Below are 24,694 nucleotides of genomic sequence, written 5' to 3'. Positions count from 1 at the left end.
CTTTCCTATAAGTGCAAAAAATCAATTACTCAATTGCAAGAGATTTCATAGTTTCATCAGGTCCATAGTCACATTACTTTTCCCAAGATGTTAAACTCCTGCACTTCAAAATCTCCTGCCTTAGGGATTTCAGTGCTATGGCCTTTGGTTGTAATGGAAACTCAGTTTTCCTTTTGTTCTGTGTTCATTCCTCTCCCCCTCCCCACGGCACTCAAATGTGGCTGTACCTTAGTCATAACCTTTAATAACAGCTAGAGTAGTTTAACATCCAAAACAATTTCAACGACCGATTTCTAGACCTAAGCCATCAGCTTGGATCCAGAAAACAGAAGAATGTAAAGGACAAGGATAGTAATATAAGATACAAAGATTATTAACAATCAACAGTATTTTCCATTTTAAAAAAATCTCACATCCCAAGTACATACCCCATTTCTTTTTGGCAAGATCTAACTCTGTCTGCAACTGTATATGAATATTTAAACACATAAATTCATAGCACTCTCTTAGCCACTCAAATATAACCATAAGATTGATTTTCCTTAATGGAAATCAGATATGAACTCCACAGAACTCAAGTTTCCACTCTGGCTGTGTATATCCATCACATACAACTCCTGTGAAACAGATTCACGTAGCAGATCCCAAGACCCTGTTGTCATTAAAGATCCATTTTTAGTGAAAACAGTGAGGAAAGATAGGAAAAACAAGCATGCAAAAAATGCATATTATTAGTTTTTAAAAAAGACTCAACTTTCTAAACATAATTTTAAATGTTCAAACATATCCATGCCATGTTTGTGCAAAAGTGAAGAATTTGTTAAAGACACACTTGGGATACATTAAAAGAGACTTCTGAGAGTGGTTAATGTTTGATACCTCCTTCATCAGATGGTCTTGTTACCTCACTGCAGCATGAAAAGCTACGGTAAATCTCGGATATTTCTGATTTGTCATCTCCCAGACCTGTACCAAAAGTACTGCTCGAGTAAGACCGAGACCGTTGTCTCCTATAAAGATTCGCCTTTTCTATATTGGAAGGAAAATATTCATATTTGTGATTAAGTGACTTGAAGAACAAACAAACCAAAATAATTACTTAAAAATTTAACAAGAAAGAAAAATAATCCCTCATTAAATTGCAACCCCAAAGCTCAGGTATTATAAATTCTAGCCATCTATTCCCTAGCTTCAGCACATATTATCAACAACACAAATGACTTAATGATCATTCACACTCAGTTTGGTCTAAATTTTAAAGGAGAAATGAGGCATGGGAAGTTGACAAGAACTAAGAAAACACTGGCAAATTAGTAAATTTCTATCAAAAGTTTAGTTATAAATAGTTCTTTTCAAATATCACTAATGATACAGCATTTGTTGCCTTTTCTTTATTTTTAGAAAATTTGGGTGACAATTTGGCTGATTATGTGGATCAAATTACTATAAAAATATTAGAATTTCTACTTTGCCTTGGACTTTCAATTTTGTTAATGTTAACAATTAAACTTGGAGTCACAACTGGGGGCAGAGAAGGACCTAAATGATAGATCTATTTATATATTTTAAAAAGTCCCGTAACTGTCAAATCTTCAGTTTGCTAAATGCGGTCTGAAAGCCTACAAAGATCAACCCTTGCTATTGCTATACCCAAAAATCCAAACCATTTGGGTTTTACTTTTAATTATAAACATACAGTTGAAGTTAAAAGTCAAATAAACTTCCTATGTAAACTACAAATTTTGCATTTTATAAAAACTCAGAGATAAATTTTAAGGATACTTGAAAACCTATTTTAAGACGTTCACGATGCTATGTAGAAAGTCTCTCCTCTGTTTTATATAAAAGTCTTCAAAGAATTCCTTAAAGAACTATATCTTTAAAATGTTGTGCTTTTCATAAAACAAATCTTTATGTTAGCAGTTTAGTGCAGTCCAAATAGCTGCATTTCAAAGCCCAGAGAACTTCTAAAATCATATTCACTAATAAAAAGGAAGTGTAAGTAAGCTCTAGACACCTTTAAAATAAACCTAGAACTAATCTAGGATATATTAAAAAGCTCTTTTGTAAGTTTTGTTTTCATAAATGATTAGTGGCATATTAAATAACACAGCAACTCTCTTGGTTTTTCGAAGCCCAAACTTGAAAATTTACATTACACAGAAGGCACAATGAACCTGCAGAGCTCACAGCAGCTTCACTTTGAGGACAAAAGCCATGTAAATGGGGAGGAACTCAAAACGTAAGCAGTACCAGAAAGCATATGTAGACTCCTAGACTGAATATTGTCTTCCAGGGGATCAATGTCGAAGATGGAGCCAGGATCTGTGCGCCAAACTTTGAGGTCTTTTACCAAAGGAAGAAATCAACAAATCAAGAATGAGTTTAAAAAAAAAAAGTCAGCACCCAAGAGAGTCAAACAAAATCTGAAAAGGGGCATATCCAAAAAGCAAGCATGTAATATGTGCCAACCCACTATGCAGCAGACTTCAGAGGAGAACGGAGGGATATTCACACTCACAGTGTGATTCACACTCACAGGATTTGCTAAAAAAACTTGCGATCAAATATAAGTTGTCTGGTTTATTCTTTGTTGACCTTCCACAGGGAGCCTGTGACTTATCACACATACACACCACACCACTCCCCACATCCCCAAACCCTCATCACTCATGCTCTCCACACACTGAAACAGGGAAAATGTTGGGTTAAAACTCCTGATTAAGGACATGCGAGTAATTTATAAGAGGCAACTAAAAGGTTTTTGTCTAAGAAAACAAAACAAAAATAAAAAAAATTATCTTCCTACAACAGAAACAAATGTTGAACAAATTGAAAAAAATCAGTATCTTTCCTTTGCTTTCTTAGCTTTTAGTACAAACCTTGCTCACTCTGTCACCATTCAACACTATGTTCCTAAGATTTTCCCTGGATGACAAGAAAGAACAGAAGGTTGAGGCTCCTTTCTCTCTGATTTGTGAGACTTTCAGACAGCTCTACTCTCCCAGTTCAGAAATAATATTCAAAAAAATATAAGCTACTCACATGGTAGAAACCATCAGAATCTCTCAGGCATGTCTATTTGACGTCAAAGGACCTATATGGTGTTACTTCTGTTCTGTTACCTATACAGACAATGTCTGCAGTACAATTATTGATCAGTACATAAGCTAAAAGTGAAAGTGAAAGATGCTCAGTTGTGTCCGACACTTTGCGACCCCATGGTCCGTCCATGGACTTCCCCAGGCAAGAATACTGGAGTGGGTAACCGTTCCCTTCTCCAGGGATCTTCCCAACCCAGGCATCGAAATCAGGTCTCCTGCATTGCAGGCAGATTCTTCATCATCTGAGCTACCAGGGAAGCCCACATAAGCTAAAGGGAAACAAAATAATTGCTTAATCTTCATTATCACCTATGTCTGATATTTGGGCTGCCTCTTTGCGTAGCAAGTAGGAACACTCAAGACCAGAAGGTTATTAAAGACAGAGAATGTCCAACTACAGAACGAATTTGCAACACCACCTGGCAAAGGCCATGAATTCCCTCCAACGTGGTGCAAACAACAACACTCTGCCTTTGGTCCACTTTCACCTGGGCACCATGTCATGCATTTGAGGAGGGGTCTGATGAGTAAGGAAGTGAATTCCATTAATAAAAACAGGGATCTTTTTGACTGTGCAGACCTGCCAAGCAGGCCAGTCAGCTTACCAACAATGATTCCAGGTCTCCTGTCCATCTCCACGATGTGAGGATGGACACCTTTATAGGCGGCATCGCTGACGACCTGGGTGTTCCTTCTCACTCGCTCTGTCACAGGGTCATCCACAACAGGAGTAAAGCCCCTTCCCTTTGTCTTTTCAAAATCTTCATGATATTTCACCTGAAAGAGGGAAAAACCATAGTAACTCCACTGAAATTTCCTGAATGCGATACAGCTCACAAAATTTGAGTATAAAGAAAGTTACTATACCAGCTGCATCTAGATTATTTTCTACATAAATGTATTTTTTCCGGTTATTCCAAAAATAATTTATGAAATTTCAGTTTCCTAGCATCAGAAATCAAGTGCTGATATTTTCACAATGCTTTCCATCATTGCAGTTAGCAGCTCTTTTAATATATAAGTTTGTATATAAGTAAGAAGTATTGAAAGATTTATTTTTCAAATCCTAGTTACTTTCTAAAATGTACTCACTTAGGTATAAGTTAATTTCCTATCTCTTAAACTTTAGTATGCAATAAAATGATAAGCTATTTCTATACTATTATTTAAGAAAGCAATATTATTTAAAATTCGATTAAGAGAGCAAGTTACATATAACTACATATATAATGTTTGTATATAGTTACAAAAACATATACTTCAAAACACGTGTTTTTTGCATTCTGAAATTAGGTTAGGGTGATGGTTGTTTAACTCTGTAAATTATACTAGAAACTACTTTGTATACTTTAAATGGGTGAGCTTTATGGTATATAAAATATATCTCATGAGACTGTTTTTTAAAAAAATACATATTTTCATATTCTTTAAACATGTAAACACACCAAACTCCATCTTAATATTAATTGAAAAAAAAAGTCCAAGCAAGTATCTTCCATAAAAAGCATTTATAGTAGCAGTCACGTTAGAAATAAAAACACACCCCAAAAAATCACCGAGAAAAATTATTTTATTAGACTAAATATTTCCCGTACATTTCAGTAAGATTAGAAAGTTCCCCCCAAAGGATGGGCCCATGGGCCTTTCCATGCTTTGTTAGTTATCCAGATTAACAGTGAACAACGCCATCGGTGCACGGGGTGGTGCCACTCCTTAGTACGTTTTAGTCACGGATGGAGGACCTGTTGGACCCTACCATTGAAATACGATTTTGAACTTCTTTGACATGTCTGAGACCAGGTGTATCTAAAATCAGACTTGGTCTACCTTTCATCTGTTTCTGGTCCTGGGTATATTTTACCTGCAAAGTAAATAACAGAGCATACTTCACAAAAAGACAACTATAATTTAAAAATTACCTAAGTTTTTCAAGCTTTCCAAATGAGTGAGGCATATACAACATATTCTGAATTACTTCCCAGGTAACTTATTTAGTGAATTGCATTTCCTTCTAGAATAATGAGCTAAAATTTTACTCTTGATGGTCTCCTTTAAAGGCTACAGCAAAGATGACCGAAATCTCTCTACAAACTGAATACAAATGTGTAAGTGACCAACATCCACTAACCATGAGTCTGTAAAAGTGGGAAATACTTTATCAATAGGGAAAATCCAAAACTAAATGGAACCTAAATTTCTTTTTCTGTTTCTCTATTTCCCCTTTTTCTGCCATAACACTGTGGAAGCATGCACAACACACATACCTCTATCAATATTTCCTTTTATTTGACCAGAGCAGATGGTAAGAATCATTAGGTATCCACCTTAGGTTCCCTCTAAACAGCCACAGCTTAAAGGTAATTTGTGTTGAATACAGTCAGCATCTCTGGGCAGAAATGCCACTAGAGAGCTGCGCAGTTTAAAATCTAAATGCTGATTCCCAGGCATAAAGCTCTTTCTGACATCTGACTATCAGAACATTGCTTTTTGTGAGGCTGATTCTGTGTAAGATCAGGATACGGATTATTGCAGACATGAGGGGATATGTGCACTCAGAACAGAAGCCCTGGTATTTCCTGAGAGAAGGTATACTCCCCAAATAAGACCCTGACATGCAACACAGAACTTCAATGAGTAACCGATTTCTGTGTTAAATATTAAAGACTGTTTTTTCCTCTAAGTCCTTACTTTGGAGTAATGATTCATTTCTTATTTTGTTTTGCAGAGAGGACTTAACAATCAACATTCAATGGAATACATCTGTAAAATGATAATTGTTTAACTTATACATCAAAGACTACCACTTTCAAAGACACTGGCTAAAATAACATGACTCATTGTTTAAATGAACATAATTCAGTTTAAAATGAAACTTTAAATATAAGTGTTGGTCACATCTGGAAACATCAGTAGGGTTCAGGACAATGTAAAGTTAGACAGTGGCGGCTTTCAGATGTCATCTGAAATAACACATGTACTTTCTGCATATCTTACAAAAGCTTCTTGGTCTGCAAATAAATAATAAAGAACATGTCCTTCATGATAGCACCAAGTGAATAAAACAACTTGCCGAACTAATATTTTCTTGATTCTTCTTTACTCTTTCCATTTCAGGAGTTACACTTAAAGCTGTAGCTCTTCCCATCTGAGATTTATAATAAACCTATCATTTTGGAAAACAAAAAACAGAGCACTGTGAATCAATTCAACTAAACAAGACTCTCATAGTACTTATTTTAAAGAGCTAAGCAAGGATAGGAAGCTGCGGGGGTGGGAAAAAAAGGAGGCTAGCAGAGGGCTTTGTTGTTGTTTACTCACTAAGTCATGACCGGCACTTTGCGACCTGATCGACTGTAGCCCGCCAGGCTCCTCTGTCCATGGATTTTTTTTTCCAGGCAAGAATACTGGAGTGGGGTGCCATTTCCTTCTCCAGGGGACCTTCCCAGACCACGGATTGAAACAGTGTTTCTTGCATTGGGAGGCAGATTCTTTACCACTGACCCATCAGAGGTCTAGTCATATTTAAAATGCTTGCATCTTAAATCATTCTATTTTAATTCATCCTATGGCAGAGAATCACTGTGAATGTACTCATTATATGGGTGTACCGTCAGTAAGGCTATAATAAGCATTTCATCACAAAGGAGTAAGGTAAGAAATATCTTCACGGATGTTACTTTAAGATATTCTTACCCATATAGAAGGCTGCTGGACCATTATGGTTTCTTAGTAATTAACTGTGGCAGAATTTTGGCCATGATGCCTAAGCAGTAAACATGGTGATCCATAAGGCCAGCATGCTCCCCAGTGCTCCATCCCTCCTTCTCCAGAACCATGTTCCCTTTAGAGAGTAATGGAGTTACATCAACTGTGACTCTGAATACATCAGGAGAAGGTGAGTATCTACTTCTCCAAAATACAGTTGTCAGGGACAATGCCAAACAATAAACTGCCTTCCCTTTATAATCTGGCCAAAGGACTTTAAAGGTTTAAAGAATAAAAGATTTCTTTGTATCTAACAGATTTTCAAATTTCCTCTTCCAAAGAACACAATTTATTATTAATGACTTCAGAAAAAGGATTCTCTCAGGGACTTTCCTGGTGGTCTAATGCTTAAGACTCCATGCTTCCAATGCAGGGGGCATGGGTTTGATCCCTGTTTGGTGAACTAAGATCCCACATGCTGCATAATGCAACTGAAAAATAAGAGTAAGTTTTTAAAAAAATTTTAAAAGAAAATAAAAAAGTACTCTCTCAGCAAACTGCATCCATGGATTACATAACAGAAAGGAGTTAGAACAGGCCAAGAATTGGTGTCTGAGTAAAACTTGACAGCCCTGAACCAGTGCCCTGAAAATGGACCTGTTTCATATGACCTATTCAGCCAGGCACACTTCATAATTTTTTCCCAGCATCATCCAAAAATAAAGTGATGATAGCTATGAGTGGAAATGGGGTTGGACAGGCTACAGAACAAGAATACATTTATTAATACATTTGGAGAAAAGGGAGTGGGAACGCTTATTGTAGAGCCAAGATGCCAAAAACTGCCATGGCATCCCTTTGGAGAATCACTGAAACTGCAAGCACGAAGAGCAGATAAGAGGGATATACAGTAACCTGCAGACAAAAATCACCTTGCAGTCACTAGGAACTCTGAGCAGGGCGTGCCTGACTGGACCCACAATGCCTAACACCCTGAAAACTTTCCAGTAAATTGACAGTCAATTGAGAGCAAAGGCAATCAACTCAAGGTCATGAAAACTTTGTAAACACAATCCCTTCATTGGCATGTTGACAATATGTTTGCTTTCTTAAGAAAAAAGTGACTAAGATCACACATTGCTGAGGTTCTTCTGGTTTTCTTTCACTCTCTTCAGCTCTGGTGGATCAGAAATTGCAGTCGCCTGTTTAATCTCTCCTCTGTATTTTACCTGTGGAGGATTAATATGAATTTTAATAAATAGCAGAATGGTCTCCAACCAAATATCAACAGAGGATAAGCCTCAAAATTAACCCTATTTTTTACATAATTTTTCCCACAGTAGGTGTGTGTCAGCCTTTCAGTTCAAATCTACATCTGGCTTTGGATTCTTCTGACTTGGCAAGCACCAAGTGCTGGTTGTACTTCTTAAAAATGATTTTTAATAAATATTTCTGTGTTCAATACCAAAACCAATTGCAAAGACCACGACTAAATGTAATAGAAATAGAAGGGGAAGACACTGTAATGAAATCATTATAAGGGATATCCTTGCTGGTTCAGTAGTTAAGACACCATGGTGTCCGGTGGCCACATGTTAGTTCCCTGGCCAGGGAACTAAGATCCTGCATGCTGTGCGTGGACAGAAAATAGGGAGAAAAAAAAATTAAAACTAAAAAAAAAAAAATCATTAAAAGAGAACTATAGTGAAGTAGTCATGGCAGCCTGGGAAGGCCATTTACTCCTATTCTGATCCTGGAGCCTCCATCTTCAAAAGAAGCCTAAGACCCCTCACTCATACCACTATCAGGGAAACTGTAAGGATAAAGCAGTATTCAGCCTGATTTCCTCCTCCATCTGGGAGAAGTCACTCTTAAATTTTAAAGTGTCTCAAAATTATCTGGTTCAGAAGAAGAAGGTTATTGTTTATAACGGTAAAAATTCCATAAAATGGTCCAAAAAATGGGAAAAATAACCATTAGGGGACACATTTGAAAGAGATTTCTGAATTCAGAGAGGCCTGGGTTCAAATCCCAGCCCTGCTGTCACAAACCATGGGTTCTTGCATGTCCTCTGACTTCTCAAGACTCAGTTTCCCACACTTACAAACCAGAGCAATAAATCAGGCCTACCCCACTGAATCACATAACGCATTTAGCACAGGGTCCACAGCTGGGGGACCTCATGATTATTAACTACCCTTGCTTTACTAGCAACAGATCACTGAATGACTGATGTTTTCTGTTTTATTTATAAGGTTCCCTGCCAGGACATTACGTCTCAGAACCCCAGTCAATTCAGGTCTTCCTTTGCCTTATGCCAATAGACAACTTTCTCTCTTCTCAGACTGACAACATACCCACTATGCTGCTCTCCAGCTCTTTAGATTTGGATGTAGTTTCAGAGATTTACCATCTAAACTATGAGGCCCATGAAGATAGGAAGGGGTCTTATCTATCTCTGTGTACCAGTGACCAGGATAATGCCTGCCACATTGCTTAATGAAGAGTTCTTCAATAGGGACTTCCCTGGTGGTTGAATGGTTGGAACTCTGCCTTCCAATGCAGGGGGTACAGGTTCAATCCCTAGTCAGGGAGCTAGGATCCCATATGCCTCATAGCCAACCAAGCAGAACGTAAAACAGAAGCAATATTGTAACAAATTCAATAAAGACTTTGAAAAACGGTCCACATAAAAAAAATATTTTAAAAAAAGATTTCTTGAATAAATAAGCATGGCCGAATAGTAGCAAAGCAGTTCCCAACTTCCTGGACTCTCACAAGGGTGCCACAGTCCACACACCTCAGTATGGGATAGTAGAAAAGAAGTGACCAAGATGTAGAGTGTCTAATGCTTTTCAGAAAGCATTGTAAAGAATAAAAATAGCTAATGTTTGGTAAAATATAAGAGCAAAACAGAAACAACTTGCCGTGCTCAGCTGCTCCTGGTTTCTCCTCACTCTCTCTATCTCGGGCGTCATGCTCACAGGAGTTGCTCTGTCACACGGCTCTTTGTACCTGAGCTGGGAGACAAACGCAAGATGGTGTGAGGTTACCGGAAGGAAGAGTGAGCTAACACAGCAACTGGTGAAAAGAAACGTCACACAGCACTCATTAGCTGACATCTTTGCTAGGATTTTACAGCGAAAGATGCTTTGCTAATAGATGTCATCATCACAGTGATCCTGGAACTAAGCTTTTCCTTGCCCAAATGTTTTGAATTATACCTGGGGTTGTTTTTCTTCAAACTGTATTATTTCTTGGTGGCCTCTCTGAGTTTGAGCCTATCAGTAATGATAAATGACCACTTCTGTGAGTTCATTTCTTCACAGTACTAAAATGACATTACCAAATGACCATTTTATATTTACATTTAAAAATAAAAATTCTGGATTCATCACTAGAAAGAAGGGTTATGCCAGTCCTATGCCTTCACCTCAGTGATCAGTTGTCACTATAAAAAGAAACCCTGAACCTCCTTCTTCACCAAGTTCCAACATTGGAAAGCCATGCTCTGACCAGCATTGTGGAGATATTTCTTTTTAAAAAAACATTTATTTATTCATTTGACTGCACCAAGTCTTGGTAGTTGCAAATGGAATCTTTAGTTTCATCAAGTATGAATTTAGTTTTCTGACCAGAGATGGAACCCTGGCCCCGTGCAGTGGGAAAGTGGAGCCTTAGCCACTGGATCACCAGGGAAGTCCCATCATGGAGATACTTCTGACCTACTGCCGGAGTAGGGGATCAGAGTCCAACATTTGTGGTCAGCTTTCCCAGTAATTCCACCACATTCCAGGAAATAAATGAGGATCCAACACAGGGAGATAGAAAGCATGTCCACCAAATGAATTTCTGACAGGTAAAAGGAAAACTAGAGGTTACAATTCCATTATGAAGAACTCCACAGGGACAGTCTTAATGAGTTTTTGGAGCTTAAACTTAGTGTGAAGGAATTTTTTCTTTTTTTTTTTTGCAAGACATCACAAGGCCTGCAGATAAAATGGACTTGAGATGTACACCCTCAGAAGTGCATGTGCAAGTGAACAGATATCTGATAAGCCTGGAAAATAAATGACAAAGGGTCAGGCTCTTGCCGTGCGACTTCTTTCTCTGTACCATGGCACGCAGTTTGAGAGTTTAGGCAGATTCTGTGTCGGATAATTGCCTAAAGTGAGGAAAGGTCCAAAGTAATCTTTGTTGATGGCAGGATACAAAGAAAGATGACTCTGGGTAGAGTTCAGAGGAGAAACATTTGCGGAACAGCATCACTGATGTAGAGAAATTGTTGCAGCCGATTTCTAGTGGATGTCAGTTTGGGGGCATAAATTTGATATGGAGACGCTTCATGTATTGCATTCACCAACTCACAAACATGCTGAGTGCTTTACAGGCAATATCTCACTTAATATTCTAGTCCCTGTTTTAAAGATGAGGAGAATGAGGCTTGGAAAGGTTGGTGGCTTAGGAAGGATATTCAGCAAGTAAGGTCTGGATCTAGGATCAAACCAACAGTCCAGAGCCCACATTGTTCTCCACTCCAGAGTTATTCAAATTTCAATCATGTATACACCACTTACCATAAGACATGCAAGGTATCACCTGAGCTGTGATTTCTAGTATTTTTTACTGAGCTGTGATTTCTAGTATTTTTTACTGAGCTGTGATTTCTAGTATTTTTTAATTAAATTAACTCCTTATTCTCAAATAGTTATTTAAGGGAGTGTTATGCGTCTATGATAAATTGGAAACTAGTAAACGCTTATTTAATTTTTGGAGGATAATTGCTTTACAAGGTTGTGTTGGTTTCTGCTGTGCAACAGTATGCATCATCTACATGTAACATATATCCCCTCCCTCTGAAGCCTCCCTCCCAATCCTCATCCCACACTTCTAGCTCATCACTGAGCTGAGCTTCCTGTGCAACTCTTCTTTCACAAAAAGGGACCTATTATGACAGTCTCTAGGCCACACTGAGTGAAGCCAGTTGGAGAAAGACAAATATCATATGATATCACTTATAAGTGGAATATAAAAAATGGCACAAATAAACCTATTTACAAAAGAGAAATAGAATCACGGATGTAGAAGACAAACTTATAGTTACCAAAGGTGGGGGGAAGGATAAATTGAGAGATTGTGAATGGCATATACATACTACTATATATAAAATAGATAACTAATAAGCACCTATTGCATAGCACAGGGAACTCTACTCAATTCTCTGTAAGGACCCATATGGGGAAAGAATCTGAAAAAGAGTGGGTATATGTATAACTGATATACTTTGTTGTACAGCAGAAGTAAGTCAACTTTACTCCTATAACATTAACATTTTTTTAAAAAAGAACACATTTACGCAATTTAACTCATAAGTCAAGGTCTGAGCATAGGCAGGCCATCTGAACCAGGCACAATGGCACTGCCGGCAGCCTCCTCATGGCCTGAATTATGCTTTCTCTCTCCACCATCTCTCTCCTGCCATCCTCTACCCCAAGGACTCATCACACTAAACTTTCCCCTCTTTGAACAGATCTCAGATCATGAACACATTCAGTTTGCACTGCCAGGAGGGCCCTTCCTCATGAAATCCATCCCAAACTTTTATTAATTCTTTAAAAGCTAGCTCAAATGTTACTCTTTCCAAAGGTTTTCCTCTCTCTCACTAACATAGCCTTTCTTCTCTGCATTTCCCCAGCACTTTGAATATAGAGTTATTATTTCACATTAAATGAGATATTGCATGTAAAGAACCCCCAAAGGTAGGAAGCACTCAACAGATATTAATTATTTTAGAGCACTTAATGCACAATCTTTATTTATCCCCACAACTGTTTCTCCTAGAGACCTTGAGAATACACACAGCCTCTAACCTTAAGGTGTATCTCACTCATCTTTGAATGCCCCAAGAACAAGAACAGAGTAGGCATTCAACACAATGTTCTTTAATAAGCAAACGCGCATGCTTGATGTAATGCTAGCCCAACACAAAGATGTGTGAACTCTTATCTCCATCTTTCAGGAACTGGCCTTCCTACAATGGTATTCATTCTAATTCATTCTACTGTGCAAGTGCCATGCCCACAGAAAACAATACTTAAAGAAACATGATCACACATTGCTGATGTTCTTCTGGTTTTCTTTAACTCTCTTGAGTTCTGGTGGATCTGAAATGGCTGTTGCATGTTTCACCTCTTCTTTGTATTTTACCTGCATGATTTATTAAAAAAAAAAAAAAGTGAATCTTATTCAACATAAGTTTTAAAAAATAGTTAAGAATTCTTCATTTTTAACTATTACATAGCCTATTTTTTAATTCCAATATTAATTTTCCTTCAATGACAACACACATTTTTATTTCATCTGGTGCTTTCAGGATTCCTTTATCTTAAAGTACAAACAAACCCATATCTATTCACCTATCCATCACTGCAGAGTTTTTTTTAACTAAAATAAGCATATACTGCTTATAAAAATAAATTTTATCATCAGGCAGATGCACCAAAAATTTTGGAAATTATCTTAGTAATTCATTATTTTTCTATAATAAAAGCAATTTCTATTTATTATTTGTGTACTTAGCATGTCTTTAAAGGCAAGAGTCAAACTGAGTTAGCTACTAAGTCTTGAAAACACTGCTTATCTGACTGAGAGTACACAAATAATCTAGAATAAGAAAAAAAAATAAAAGAAGAGAAAGAGGAAAGTGGGAGGAAATATGTACAAGCAGATGCCATTGAGTGCTGATCACTATAGAAGGGCCAGTAGCAGAAAGTCAGGAAGTGTCTTCTACCACACAGTCATGTTATGTGAAGCCTGCCTATATCCTGGCATTCACAACAGTCAAAAGCTCCTCAGTCTAGTCTACTTAGAGGAAGATCAACCAGATAAATGACAACACCGGCACACAGTTATGCCCAGGACAAGCCCTTTAAACTTTATAAAATGATTAGTGATGCTATCATATCACATGGTATTTTAATATGTCTAAAATGCACAGAAGATTGTAACTGAGATAAAGGACACGTATATACATATAAATATGGACATATCAGCTAGACTTAAGTGCCATATGTTGAAATTTAGCAAAGACTTAGATCTATGCAAAAGACGTTTTAGAAATCACTTGGTAATGTTTAAAATGATTAAGGCTGAAATTCATGCTGAGTCATGAAGAAAGTGAAAGTGAATTCGCTCAGTCCTGTCCGACTCTGCGACCCCATGGAGTGTAGCCCACCAGGATCCGGTGTCCATGGGGTTTTCCAAGCAATAGTACTGGAGTGGATTGCCATTTCCTTCTCCAGGGGATCTTCCCGACCCAGGGATCGAACCCGGGTCTCCCGCACTCTAGGCAGACGCTTTTACCATCTGAGCCACCAGGGAAGTCCTCAATACCTAAATATCTTCACTATTATCTATGTTTTAGCATCTGTACATTTCATATGTGATATGAATAACACCGCCAATATTAGGCCAGATCCAAACAGTTAAATTAAGAGTACACTGAGACAGACTGTCTCAGAGTAGGACTCCAAAATAGTTCTTAAGAGAGAAAAGTAATACTCAAAAGGCTCGTACTCTGGAGGTGGAAAATGTCAAGATCTTTAAATGTTAGAGAATCCTACCTTGGTTTGACAGATCTTGCTAATCTTGAAAGGGCAACTTTCCATTTGAATACTAAGCAGGAGTTTATGGCCCAGGCTCATAGAGATACAGAACTATGCGTTTATTGTTTGCTAGAAGAGGCAGGGGGATGCCGGGAGAAGAAATGATAGACTGTGTGATTTTCCTAGGGTGAGACGCTAAACACGATTAAAGATGAACATTTTTGTTTTTCATACGACTCCAAACTAATCAAAATGGCACAGTCATTTCGCTGTAGGCAATAGAATTGTGCAGTACAGAGCATTTATAACATTATACCCCAGTACACGGATGGGTACATTTCAGATGTTATCATTTGGAAGGGAAGGAAACGACCACTGTACATTTCTCAGCTGAACTAATTTCTCTGCCAGGCTCAAGTGTTGCCTGATACAGACTCCTGCCATGGCGGATCGGCACTCTCGCTGCCAGGTCCCCTTCCCTATGCTTTCTTCAGGAAATCAGATTCCTTCACTGTACAGGGCTCTGAGTGCACTCGCATTCTGCAGGTTTTCTGCAAGTTCATTTTCTGTAAGTTTGTTGACTACAGCGCTCCCTTACCTCTCCTACTCTGTGTCCACAAATGCCAGTGCACACATACTCTAGGATGCCAGGTAACCACCGGAGCTCCTGACAAAGGCGTTTAATCCAGGCAGTTCGACTTGGATGACTTAAAGAAACTCTGCCTCCAAGGGTGAAGGTGAAGAGAAACGTCCGGGAAGGAGATGTAAGGAAAGAACCCTCAACAAGAAACTAAACAGCAAGCTCCTCACATCCTCGATGTGGAACCTAAGGATGTGGAGGCCCAACAGTGAGGGACGTGGGCATCTGCAGATGTTGGTGTGAGTATGTGCGAATGACTCTGTGTGTGTGTGTGTGTGTGTGTGTGTGTGTGTGTGTGTGTGTGTGTGTGGCGGGGGCGGGGGGCGGGGCTCCTGCAACCACTCCCTGTGGACACGGAGGGATGACTGTATAACAACTATTACCAAATACACCTATTGGTAAGGGTAGCAATGATCCATTCTAAATGTCAAGTGCTGAGTGAAGTTTTTAATCCATAACATTAAACACCTCCTCTACCCTTCCCCCAAGTTCAAAGGGCACTGGGGAGGGGGGCAGTAATTTATTTTACAAATTATAATGAAGGTGTGTGCTTTTCTTTGCTGGAAGCTCAAAGAAGTAGAAGGTAAATGGGGCCTTTGAAACCTTCTCTTGAGCCACCAAATAAATGTTCTAGTGCCTTTAATCATTCTATCAGGATAAAATTTCTTTCGTCCAAGTTGAGGGGAGGTATTGAAAAGTATCCTTCCTCTGAAAATTGTAATACAGCTAAAATTCTGTTCAAAAGGATGAAAACTAATCCTAGATTTCATTACTGTACTATTAAAGTGATCTATCTCTTATGCATTATGATATATATATATCAAGATGAAATACTGCTTTAGGTTCAAGGGGAACAAGGCTACAGTTTCCTTCTGAAAGTTAGGTCTTTGATATTTGATGAAACAGTGTTTCAACAAAGTGAAGAAAAAAAAGAAAAAGGCAGCTAGTTTTGTAAAGAACTAAAAACATTTATCTAGCTTGTGTTTGCTTTTGCAAAGGATAATTAATGCCATAGAGAACTTACTGAACTAATGTTCTGCTGATTTTTCTTCACTCGTTCAATCTCAGGAGTATCTTTTACTGCTGTGCCAGCTCCTACTTCTTTCTTATAAAATACCTTTATTATAAGAGAAGGAAAAGAATAACTAAGCTTATTAGAATTGAAGTCCTAGATTCGATTCTTGTAAAGGAAAATTTCTCAGGTTTTAAAGTAATGTGAATACAGCTTCTATTTATGAGAACCAATGTTACATTAATCAGTTAAATAATCCATCATGGGAATAAATGTAGAACTTTGGTTTTGTATTCCACAGTCTTACAAGTAAACCTCTACTACCTGTTCTAGGGTATGCCTGGTACCTTACATGGCTGCAGATTACTTGCTCTAAGAATATAAGTTTTCTTCTTCAAATACAAATATATGTCACATGTGGAGCTGAGAAAAATTAAAGGACATATTACAAAAGCTCACTAAGCAGTTACCATTTAATTCAAAAGTAGCATGAAGTTTCAAGCAACTGCTCTTCTTCAAGTGAGAGCAAAGACGGTCTTATTCTCTTCAAAGAAAATATTAGCTTTACCATCAGCATCAACACTAAGTCAGCCTGTTTTCCTTATCTTCCACTTATTCCTTAAACCTTCCCACATCTCTCCATCCCTACCAACGCCTACCCCTTTCGACCACAAAGCAAAAGAAAAAACAAAGTGTCCTACAGAAAAACAGACTAATTATAAGGAAGTCATTCGAGGCCAGAGCTACTCCCTCTCTTCTTTAATTAATTTTTAAATTGGAGGATAATCACTTTACAGTACTGTGATGGTTTCTGCCACACATCAACATGAGCTGGCCATAGGTACACATGTGACCCCTCCCTCTTGAACCCCCTCCTGCTTTCCTCCCTACACTATCCCTCTAGGTTGTCACAGAGCACCACCTTTGGGTTCACTCTCCTGATATTTCTTAACCAGTAGGTCCCAGTGGAGGTCAGGAGAGCAGGACATATGAGATGTTCCCCCGCAAAAGCTAGAAATCTGGAATCACAGGCGGTAAGGGCCACACGACTCTTCTCCCTTGTCCTCTCTTCCAGCAAGATTTCTACATCTCTTGGCACAGCCTGCCTGTGAAGACCCTAGAGGTACCTGAACAGCATACCTGCAGAGTTAAGAGGTTTCCAACTTATTAGAAAGTAGAAAACATTCCAGAAATTTTCAGAAATAATAGAATTTATATTTTTAATAACATTTGCTTAACCACTAAGTTAATTCTACATTAAAATATTGGCTGTACCATCAATTTTTATTTTAGAATTCAAGTTCATATACCCATTACATATAAGCCCACTATCTTAATCAATGATGCTAATAAAATTCCTATTCCTCAAAACAAAAATATGAACATTTAGGAATTGATTGTTGTTGGTTAATCACTAAGTGGTTTCTAACTCTTTTGTGACCCCATAGACTGTAGCCTACCAATTTCCTCTGTCCATGGGATTTTCTAGGCAAAAACACTGTAGTGGGTTGCCATTTCCTTCTTCACGGGATTTTCCTGACCCATGGATTGAACTCACATCTCCTGAAACGGCAGGCTGGTTCTTTACCACTGAGCCACCAGGGAAGCCCTTAGGAATTGGTTACAAACTAGTAAATCCCTAGATGTATAATCAATGCAAGTAATCAATGACTAGGAAGGCAATCACTTCATATGACTATTTTTATCTTCAAAGTAAAATGTGTGTGTAAGATTAAGATCTCTTTCCTGAGTGAAATTTTAAAATTCGGTTAAAAGTACCTGTTGCTTGTACCTAAAAAGGAAATTTGAATCTGTAATTCTAAAATAATCATGATAAATTATAAGCTGTAAGAACATTTGGTGTTCTTATGATTTTAAAGAAGGAAAGATATGCATTTGACAGAAAATTCAAGCAAGGCAGCAAAAAAAATCAGACTGAGGAACAAAGGCCCCCTTTCAAAACATCATTTCAAGATGACAACTGGAAAGAGGCAATGGCTACTCACCGCACTAATGTTTTGTTGAGTTGTCTTAATTCTCTGAATTTCAGGAGTATCTGCCACAGTAGAATAGCTAGAAAGCATCTTCTCTGCCTCATCTTTATACTTTTTCTAAAAATATAAAGTGAATGTGAATCTGAAGCTCTGTGTGCCATATTCAAGAGAGACAGAGACAAAGAGAAAATGGTACTACTTTTTCCAACTCTGCTATACCTGAAAGTCACTCAGCTGTGTCCAACTCTTTGCAACCCCATGGACTATACCGTCCATGGAATTCTCCAGGCCAGAATACTGGAGTGGGTCGCCTTTCCCTTCTCCAGGGCATCTTCCCAACCCAGGGATTGAACCAGGTCTACCGCACTGCAGGTGGATTCTTTACCAGTTGAGCCACAAGGAAAGCCCACTTGCTCTACATTGTACCTTAGGATTCAAATCAGTTGTTGATGTGTTTGTGTGTGTGTGCTCAGTCGCTCAGTCTTGTCCAGCTCTATGACGTATTTATGCAACAGTAAAAATAAACAGCATATGCAAAAGGGGCAAGCAAACAGTCTAGGAAAACATTCACCTTCTCTCAGGCAATGGTTCCCACTCAAGACTATTCAAACACCCTGGGATGGCCTGACCTCTATGAATCCTAAGCCTAGAACCTACTCTCTTATGAGCAGTTCCAGTTCCTGTTTAAAATAGCCCTTATAACTCCTACCAGTAACCTGACTCTTTTTGTTTACTTGTCTTCATGCTTCTAGATTTATACTTTGCTTCCTACTTCAGATAAAGATACATCTGACTAAGGAAAAGGTACTAGTATTTTGTGCTAGAGATAAAAATCTCAATTTTCCTTTTGCTACTAAATGTACTACTATGAGCTCAGATATATCCTAGGCAATACCTTCTACTAGTGCCAGCATTTACATAGTAGTTCAGTTCAGTTCAGTTCAGTTCAGTCGCTCAGTTGTGTCCGACTCTTTGCAACCCCATGGACTGTAGCACGCCGGGCCTCCCTGTCCATCACCAACTCCCATAGTTTACTCAAACTCATGTCTATTGAGTTGGTGGTGCCATCCAATCATCTCATTCTCTGTTGTCCCCTTCTCCTCCTGCCTTCAATCTTTCCCAGCATCAGGGTCTTTTCAAATGAGTGAACTCTTCGCATCAGGTGGCCAAAGTACTGGAGTTTCAGCTTCAGCATCAGTCCTTCCAATGAATATTCAGGACTGATTTCCTTTAGGGTGGACTGGCTTGATCTCCTTGCAGTCCAAGGGACTCTCAAGAGTGTTTTCCAACACAACAGTTCAAAAGCATCAATTCTTCGGCACTCAGTTTTCTTTATAGTTCAACTCTCACATCCATACATGACCACTGGAAAAACAATAGCCTTGACTAGACAGATCTTTGTTGGCAAAGTAATGTCTCTGCTTTTGAATATGCTATCTAGGTTGGTCATAACTTTCCTTCCAAGGAGTAAGCATCTTTTAATTTCATGGCTGCAGTCACCATCTGCAGTGATTTTGGAGCCCCAAAAATAAAGTCTGTCACTGTTTCCACTGTTTCCCCATCTATTTGCCATGAAGTGATGGGACTGGATGTCATGATCTTAGTTTTCTGAATGTTGAGTTTTAAGGCAACTTTTTCACTCCCCTCTTTCATTTTCATCAAGAGGCTCTTTAGTTCTTCTTCACTTTCTGCCATAAGGGTGGTGTCATCTGCATATTTGAGGTTATTGATATTTCTCCCGGCAATCTTGATTCCAGCTTGTGCTTCATCCAGCCTGACATTTCTCATGATGTACTCTGCATATAAGTTAAATAAGCAGGGTGACAATATACAGCCTTGACATACTCCTTTCCTGATTTGGAACCAGTCTGTTGTTCCATGTCCAGTTGTAACTGTTGCTTCTTGACCTGCATATAGATTTCTCTGGAGGCAGGTCAGGTGGTCTGGTATTTCAGCTTCAGCTCGCACCAGAGGCAAGGGGTGGCGGGGTACAGGAGCTCAGGGGTTTTGGGTTCCAAAACTTGGGGAAGGTTGTCAATAACAAGGAGAGGGAAGGGCGCAAGGAAGTCGTGGTGGGCCAAGGGCAGGCAGTGTTGCGGGGTCCTAGGGTTGGGATGGGGAACAGAGTGGCCAGAGGCCAAAGTGGAGGGACAGGCTCTGGTCTGCAAGGCTGAACCCTTTGTAGCTCTTGACCCCACACCTAAGCCTCCAGCATTTTCCTTTGTGAAATACAATCCTGGAGCTCCTGGGAGGCTTGGCACTGCCCAAGACCTGAGGACAGGGCAAGGAAGGCTTTCCAGCAGTGGAGAAACAGGAAAGCAACTCCAGCAGTGCAGTAAAAAGGAAGCAGTGCTAGTGAAGGCCCTACTGAGTCACAGGAGCTTCCAGCCCCAGCCTTTGGACAGCATGACAGGGAAGGCAAGACATTCTGGAGTCCAGAATGGCTACCTGCTGAATGATAGATACCTCCTAGAAGATCGGAGAAAGATAACCCCACAAGCAGGTATTATTATCCACTCTTGGGGAAACTGAGGCACTAGCTAAGTGTCAGAACCAGGATTTAAACCCAGCCACTCTGGTTCCAAAGTCAGTGAAGGTAACTGCATGGCATACTGCTGCTTGTTAAGGAAGGAGAATATTGTTCACATTGAAACGCACCACAGCATCATTAAACCCTTTTAAACATTCCCTTGTATCTCAAATAACTAAAGTTCTTTAAAATCAGATGTACCCTGATATCACACTCACAAAATCAACACTGTTAAATTAAAGCAGGAATTCTAACAACTCAGGCACCACTTCCTATGGGAAGGGTTTACTTTTGTTATCTATACTTTCTGGTATGACCAACCTAGATAGCATATTCAAAAGCAGAGACATTACTTTGCCAACAAAGGTCCATCTAGTCAAAGCTATGGTTTTTCCTGTGGTCATGTATGGATGTGAGTGTTGGACTGTGAAGAAGGCTGAGCGCCAAAGAATTGATGCTTTTGAACTGTGGTGTTGGAGAAGACTCTTGAGAGTCCCTTGGACTGCAAGGAGATCCAACCAGTCCATTCTGAAGATCAGCCCTGGGATTTCTTTGGAGGGAATGATGCTGAAGCTGAAACTCCAGTACTTTGGCCACATCATGCAAAGAGTTGACTCATTGATAAAGACTCTGATGCTGGGAGGGACTGGGGGCAGGAGGAGAAGGGACGACAGAGGATGAGATGGCTGGATGGCATCACTGACTCGATGGACGTGAGTCTGAGTGAACCCTGGGAGTTGGTGATGGATAGGGAGGCCTGGCGTGCTGCGATTCATGGGGTCGCAAAGAGTCAGACACGACTGAGCAACTGAACTGAACTGAACTGAACTGAGGACATATCATAATTTGTCATACTATATTTGCATGATTATTTGATAATTAGATTACCTAGTAGTTCCCCAAAGCCAAAAATCCAAGTCTAATTTTGCATGTAAATGGGTGTTCAAGAAGTATCTACTGAATGTATGAATGAGTTTGCCAACTTTTCTCCACTGAATCAAATGGCAATATGCCCATTTTAAGAAGTTAGATTTGTAGTTTAGCTGATACAACTAGTGTCAACTTCTCCAAGTTCAGTGCCATCATGAGACACTGAGGACAGATGAACACACTTCAGGACCATCCCATCTGCTCTGTCACTGAAGAAGGCTGAGAAGCAGGCAATTCCTTGGATAAATACTTAATTCTGGCATCATGATACCCTTTAATGGAGCAGGACCCCATGGGGACTTCCCAGGAGAGACTCCACTCCCCCATTACCTCCACCTATCTCTTGTCTATAGAAACTTTAGTCAGAGAATAAATTTCATCAGAGAATTTAGAAATATGGAAACAAAGGAAAGCAAGGAAACAAGGCCAAATAAAATTTAATCATTAAACAAAGTCAAGGACCTTTAGTTCTTCCTGAAGAGCTACAGAGAATATTTTCAGCCATATCCTTTGAGCTGTTTTGTAAATGCTGAAACCTCCACCAGGTGGAAGAAGCTAACTACATGATGAAACAGACTATCGCCATGACATAAGCTGCCACAATTTTGAGAACTGGACTCAAGGAAATGGGAACAAACCAATCTTGGAACTGAAGATTAATTGCACTTAAAACAATCAAGATGACACTGATTAGACCACCACATGATCAATTTCAAGACGACTGTCTGACTCTTTTCCGCTCACAGCCCCCCTCCCTTTGCCTCAGTTCAGTTGATCAGTTGTGTTCGACTCTTTGCAACCCCATGGACTGCAGCACACCAGGCTTCCCTGTCCATCACCAACTCCCTTTGCCTATACACCCCTAAACTTCCCCTATAAAAACTCTTGCCCCTGATAGCAGGGGATAGTTGGTTCTTTGGGACATGAGTACACCTTCTCCCTAGGATTGCTGGCATCCTCAGCAAAGCTATCTTTCCTTTTACTCACACTTGTCTCTCAATATTGAATCCTTGCGTGACTAGCCCCTGAACCTGAGTTCTGTGACACTCTAATTTTGAACCAGTGGATGTTTCAATTCCTTGCTTGTTAGTCAGAATTTTGACAAATTTGGTCAAATTTTGTTAAAAATTATTTCAACATAAATCCCATTAGCCAAATCCAATTTCTTCATTATCTTATTTTTTTTTTCATTCCCCTATACTACTTTTCCCGGAGAAGTCAATGGCACCCCACTCCAGTACTCTTGCCTGGAAAATCCCATGGACGGAGGAGCCTGGAAGGCTGCAGTCCATGGGGTCACTGAGGGTCAGACACGACTGAGCGACTTCACTTTCACTTTTCACTTTCATGCATTGGAGGAGGAACTGGCAACCCACTCCAGAATTCTTGCCTGGAGAATCCCAGGGACAGGGGAGCCTGGTGGGCTGCCGTCTATGGGGTCACACAGAGTCGGACACGACTGAGTGACTTCACTTTCACTTTTCACTTTCATGCATTGGAGAAGGAAATGGCAACCCACTCCAGTATTCTTGCCTGGAGAATCCCAGGGACGGGAGAGCCTGGTGGGCTGCCATCTTTGGGGTCACACAGAGTCAGACACAACTGAAGTGATATAGCAGCAGCAGCATACTACTTTTCCATTGGGATTCATTCTTTTTATAACAAATATTATAGCAAATAAATTATTCACTAACAAATAACTTTGCCCAAATGAGATTTTATCAATAACTTTTTTCTTCCATTATATACTTTCCTGTGTAGTCATTATTTCTCTTATATCCAGTTTTCTGGCAGATTTGTCACAGATATACTTGGCAAATTAAATTTTATCAACAAAACTTAGATCTTACATTAAATTTTAGTTAATCTTAATCTTCAATTTCACCTTATACTTTGTACAGTTTAACTTATTCTTAGTTTAAGTTGTTTATTTAAATTAAAATATGCATGATGAAGTAGATAAAAGAAAATTCTTTGTATTTTTTGCAGGATAAGCATTAGAGCCAAGTTCACAATGGAATAAAAAAATGGAAATAAAAAGGTCAAAATGTCCTTGGACTCAAAACAGAGGGATCTAATAGGGATGCTCTGATGCTCAATAAGTTTTGTTGAGATGAATCTACAGCAGTTGTCCCTTTCATTATTGACAAAATCAAGTTTGGTTAGTGGTTACTTTATAATAGAGTGCATTGACTTTGAATAGAAACCCCTCAAAAAGGCACAAATCATAAAGACACACAGAGCAGAAGGTGCTGGGATATTAGAATATATTATCCTGAGCATCTTTATTCTCTACCAACCTGGCTATAGATTTCAGATGCCCTCTTGGCTCGAAGCATATCCGGGATATCCATGCTCACCTGCATTCCTTTCCCTTTAATTTCATTTTCTAAGTCTTTCTTATATTCTTTCTAAAAGAACAGAAAACAGTCTTCAGAGTTTTGCATAGCTTTCCATAGCACTGCAGATATTTACATGTTTGAATCTCAATGTCACACATGTGGAAACACCATTTATATTTCTTCTGTATACAATTTGATGTGTTTGTTTTAAACTTCATGTCCTGTTAGTTTCTTACCTGGCTGGCCATTTCAGATGCTTTCTTGGCTCTCTGGATATCGAGAGTGTCTGTGCTCACCTGCATGCCTTTCCCTCTAATTTCAGTCTCCAGATCTCTTTTATAATCTTTCTGCAGAAAATGAAACCTGAAATTAGGGCCTTACAATAATTTGAAAATCTGCGTTGGAAAACTTGATGTCATTTTTGATGTCAAGATCATGGCTTTTAGAAATAAACTGGATGTAAATTCACTTCTTTTTTTCTAGGAAATGACAAAGACTTAATTTGTGGCAGAACACAACTTGGAATGACCACAAGGACTCAGGCAGCTTTTTTTCTACTAACGTGACTTAAGAAAGAAAACACAGGGAGGTGAAGGAAAATATTTTATATTTCAATAAAGTGATAAAATATTGGTTAATATATAACTTGATGAATATCAATAAAATGTGAGTGTAAAAATGTCACATTACATAAGTTTTCATTTCTCTTGAGTATATAACCTAGAAATGAAATTGCTGGGTCATATAGTAACTGTTTAGCCTTTTGAGGAACTGCTAAACTGTTTTCCAAAGTGGCTATTCAGTCTTACAATCCTAGCAGCAATACACAAGAA

At 39.0% G+C, this 24,694-nt stretch overlaps 1 protein-coding gene across 2 annotated transcripts in view; it reads right to left on the bottom strand.

The window, feature by feature from the left end:
• NEBL (nebulette) overlaps positions 1–24,694 on the bottom strand; it is a 379,950-nt gene that overhangs the window by 32,285 nt on the left and 322,971 nt on the right. Inside the window, exons 15-26 of one of the 2 annotated variants that reach the window (XM_027559998.1) lie at positions 24,098–24,208; positions 23,820–23,930; positions 18,072–18,176; positions 16,078–16,170; positions 12,924–13,016; positions 9,737–9,829; positions 7,946–8,038; positions 6,175–6,267; positions 4,861–4,965; positions 3,710–3,881; positions 2,254–2,346; positions 880–1,029 (exon numbers count right to left, since the gene is read on the bottom strand). In XM_027559998.1, coding sequence (XP_027415799.1) covers positions 880–1,029; positions 2,254–2,346; positions 3,710–3,881; positions 4,861–4,965; positions 6,175–6,267; positions 7,946–8,038; positions 9,737–9,829; positions 12,924–13,016; positions 16,078–16,170; positions 18,072–18,176; positions 23,820–23,930; positions 24,098–24,208 — 1,312 coding nt within the window. The remainder of the gene's footprint in view (positions 1–879; positions 1,030–2,253; positions 2,347–3,709; positions 3,882–4,860; positions 4,966–6,174; positions 6,268–7,945; positions 8,039–9,736; positions 9,830–12,923; positions 13,017–16,077; positions 16,171–18,071; positions 18,177–23,819; positions 23,931–24,097; positions 24,209–24,694) is intronic. The other variant, XM_027559997.1, reaches the window with a different exon arrangement.

Source organism: Bos indicus x Bos taurus, chromosome 13, assembly GCF_003369695.1.
Source record: "Bos indicus x Bos taurus breed Angus x Brahman F1 hybrid chromosome 13, Bos_hybrid_MaternalHap_v2.0, whole genome shotgun sequence".
In the NCBI taxonomy this organism is placed as follows: Eukaryota; Metazoa; Chordata; class Mammalia; order Artiodactyla; family Bovidae; genus Bos; species Bos indicus x Bos taurus.
The sequence above is the reverse complement of the archived record's forward strand: the minus strand, read 5'-3'. Positions and strand labels throughout refer to the sequence as shown.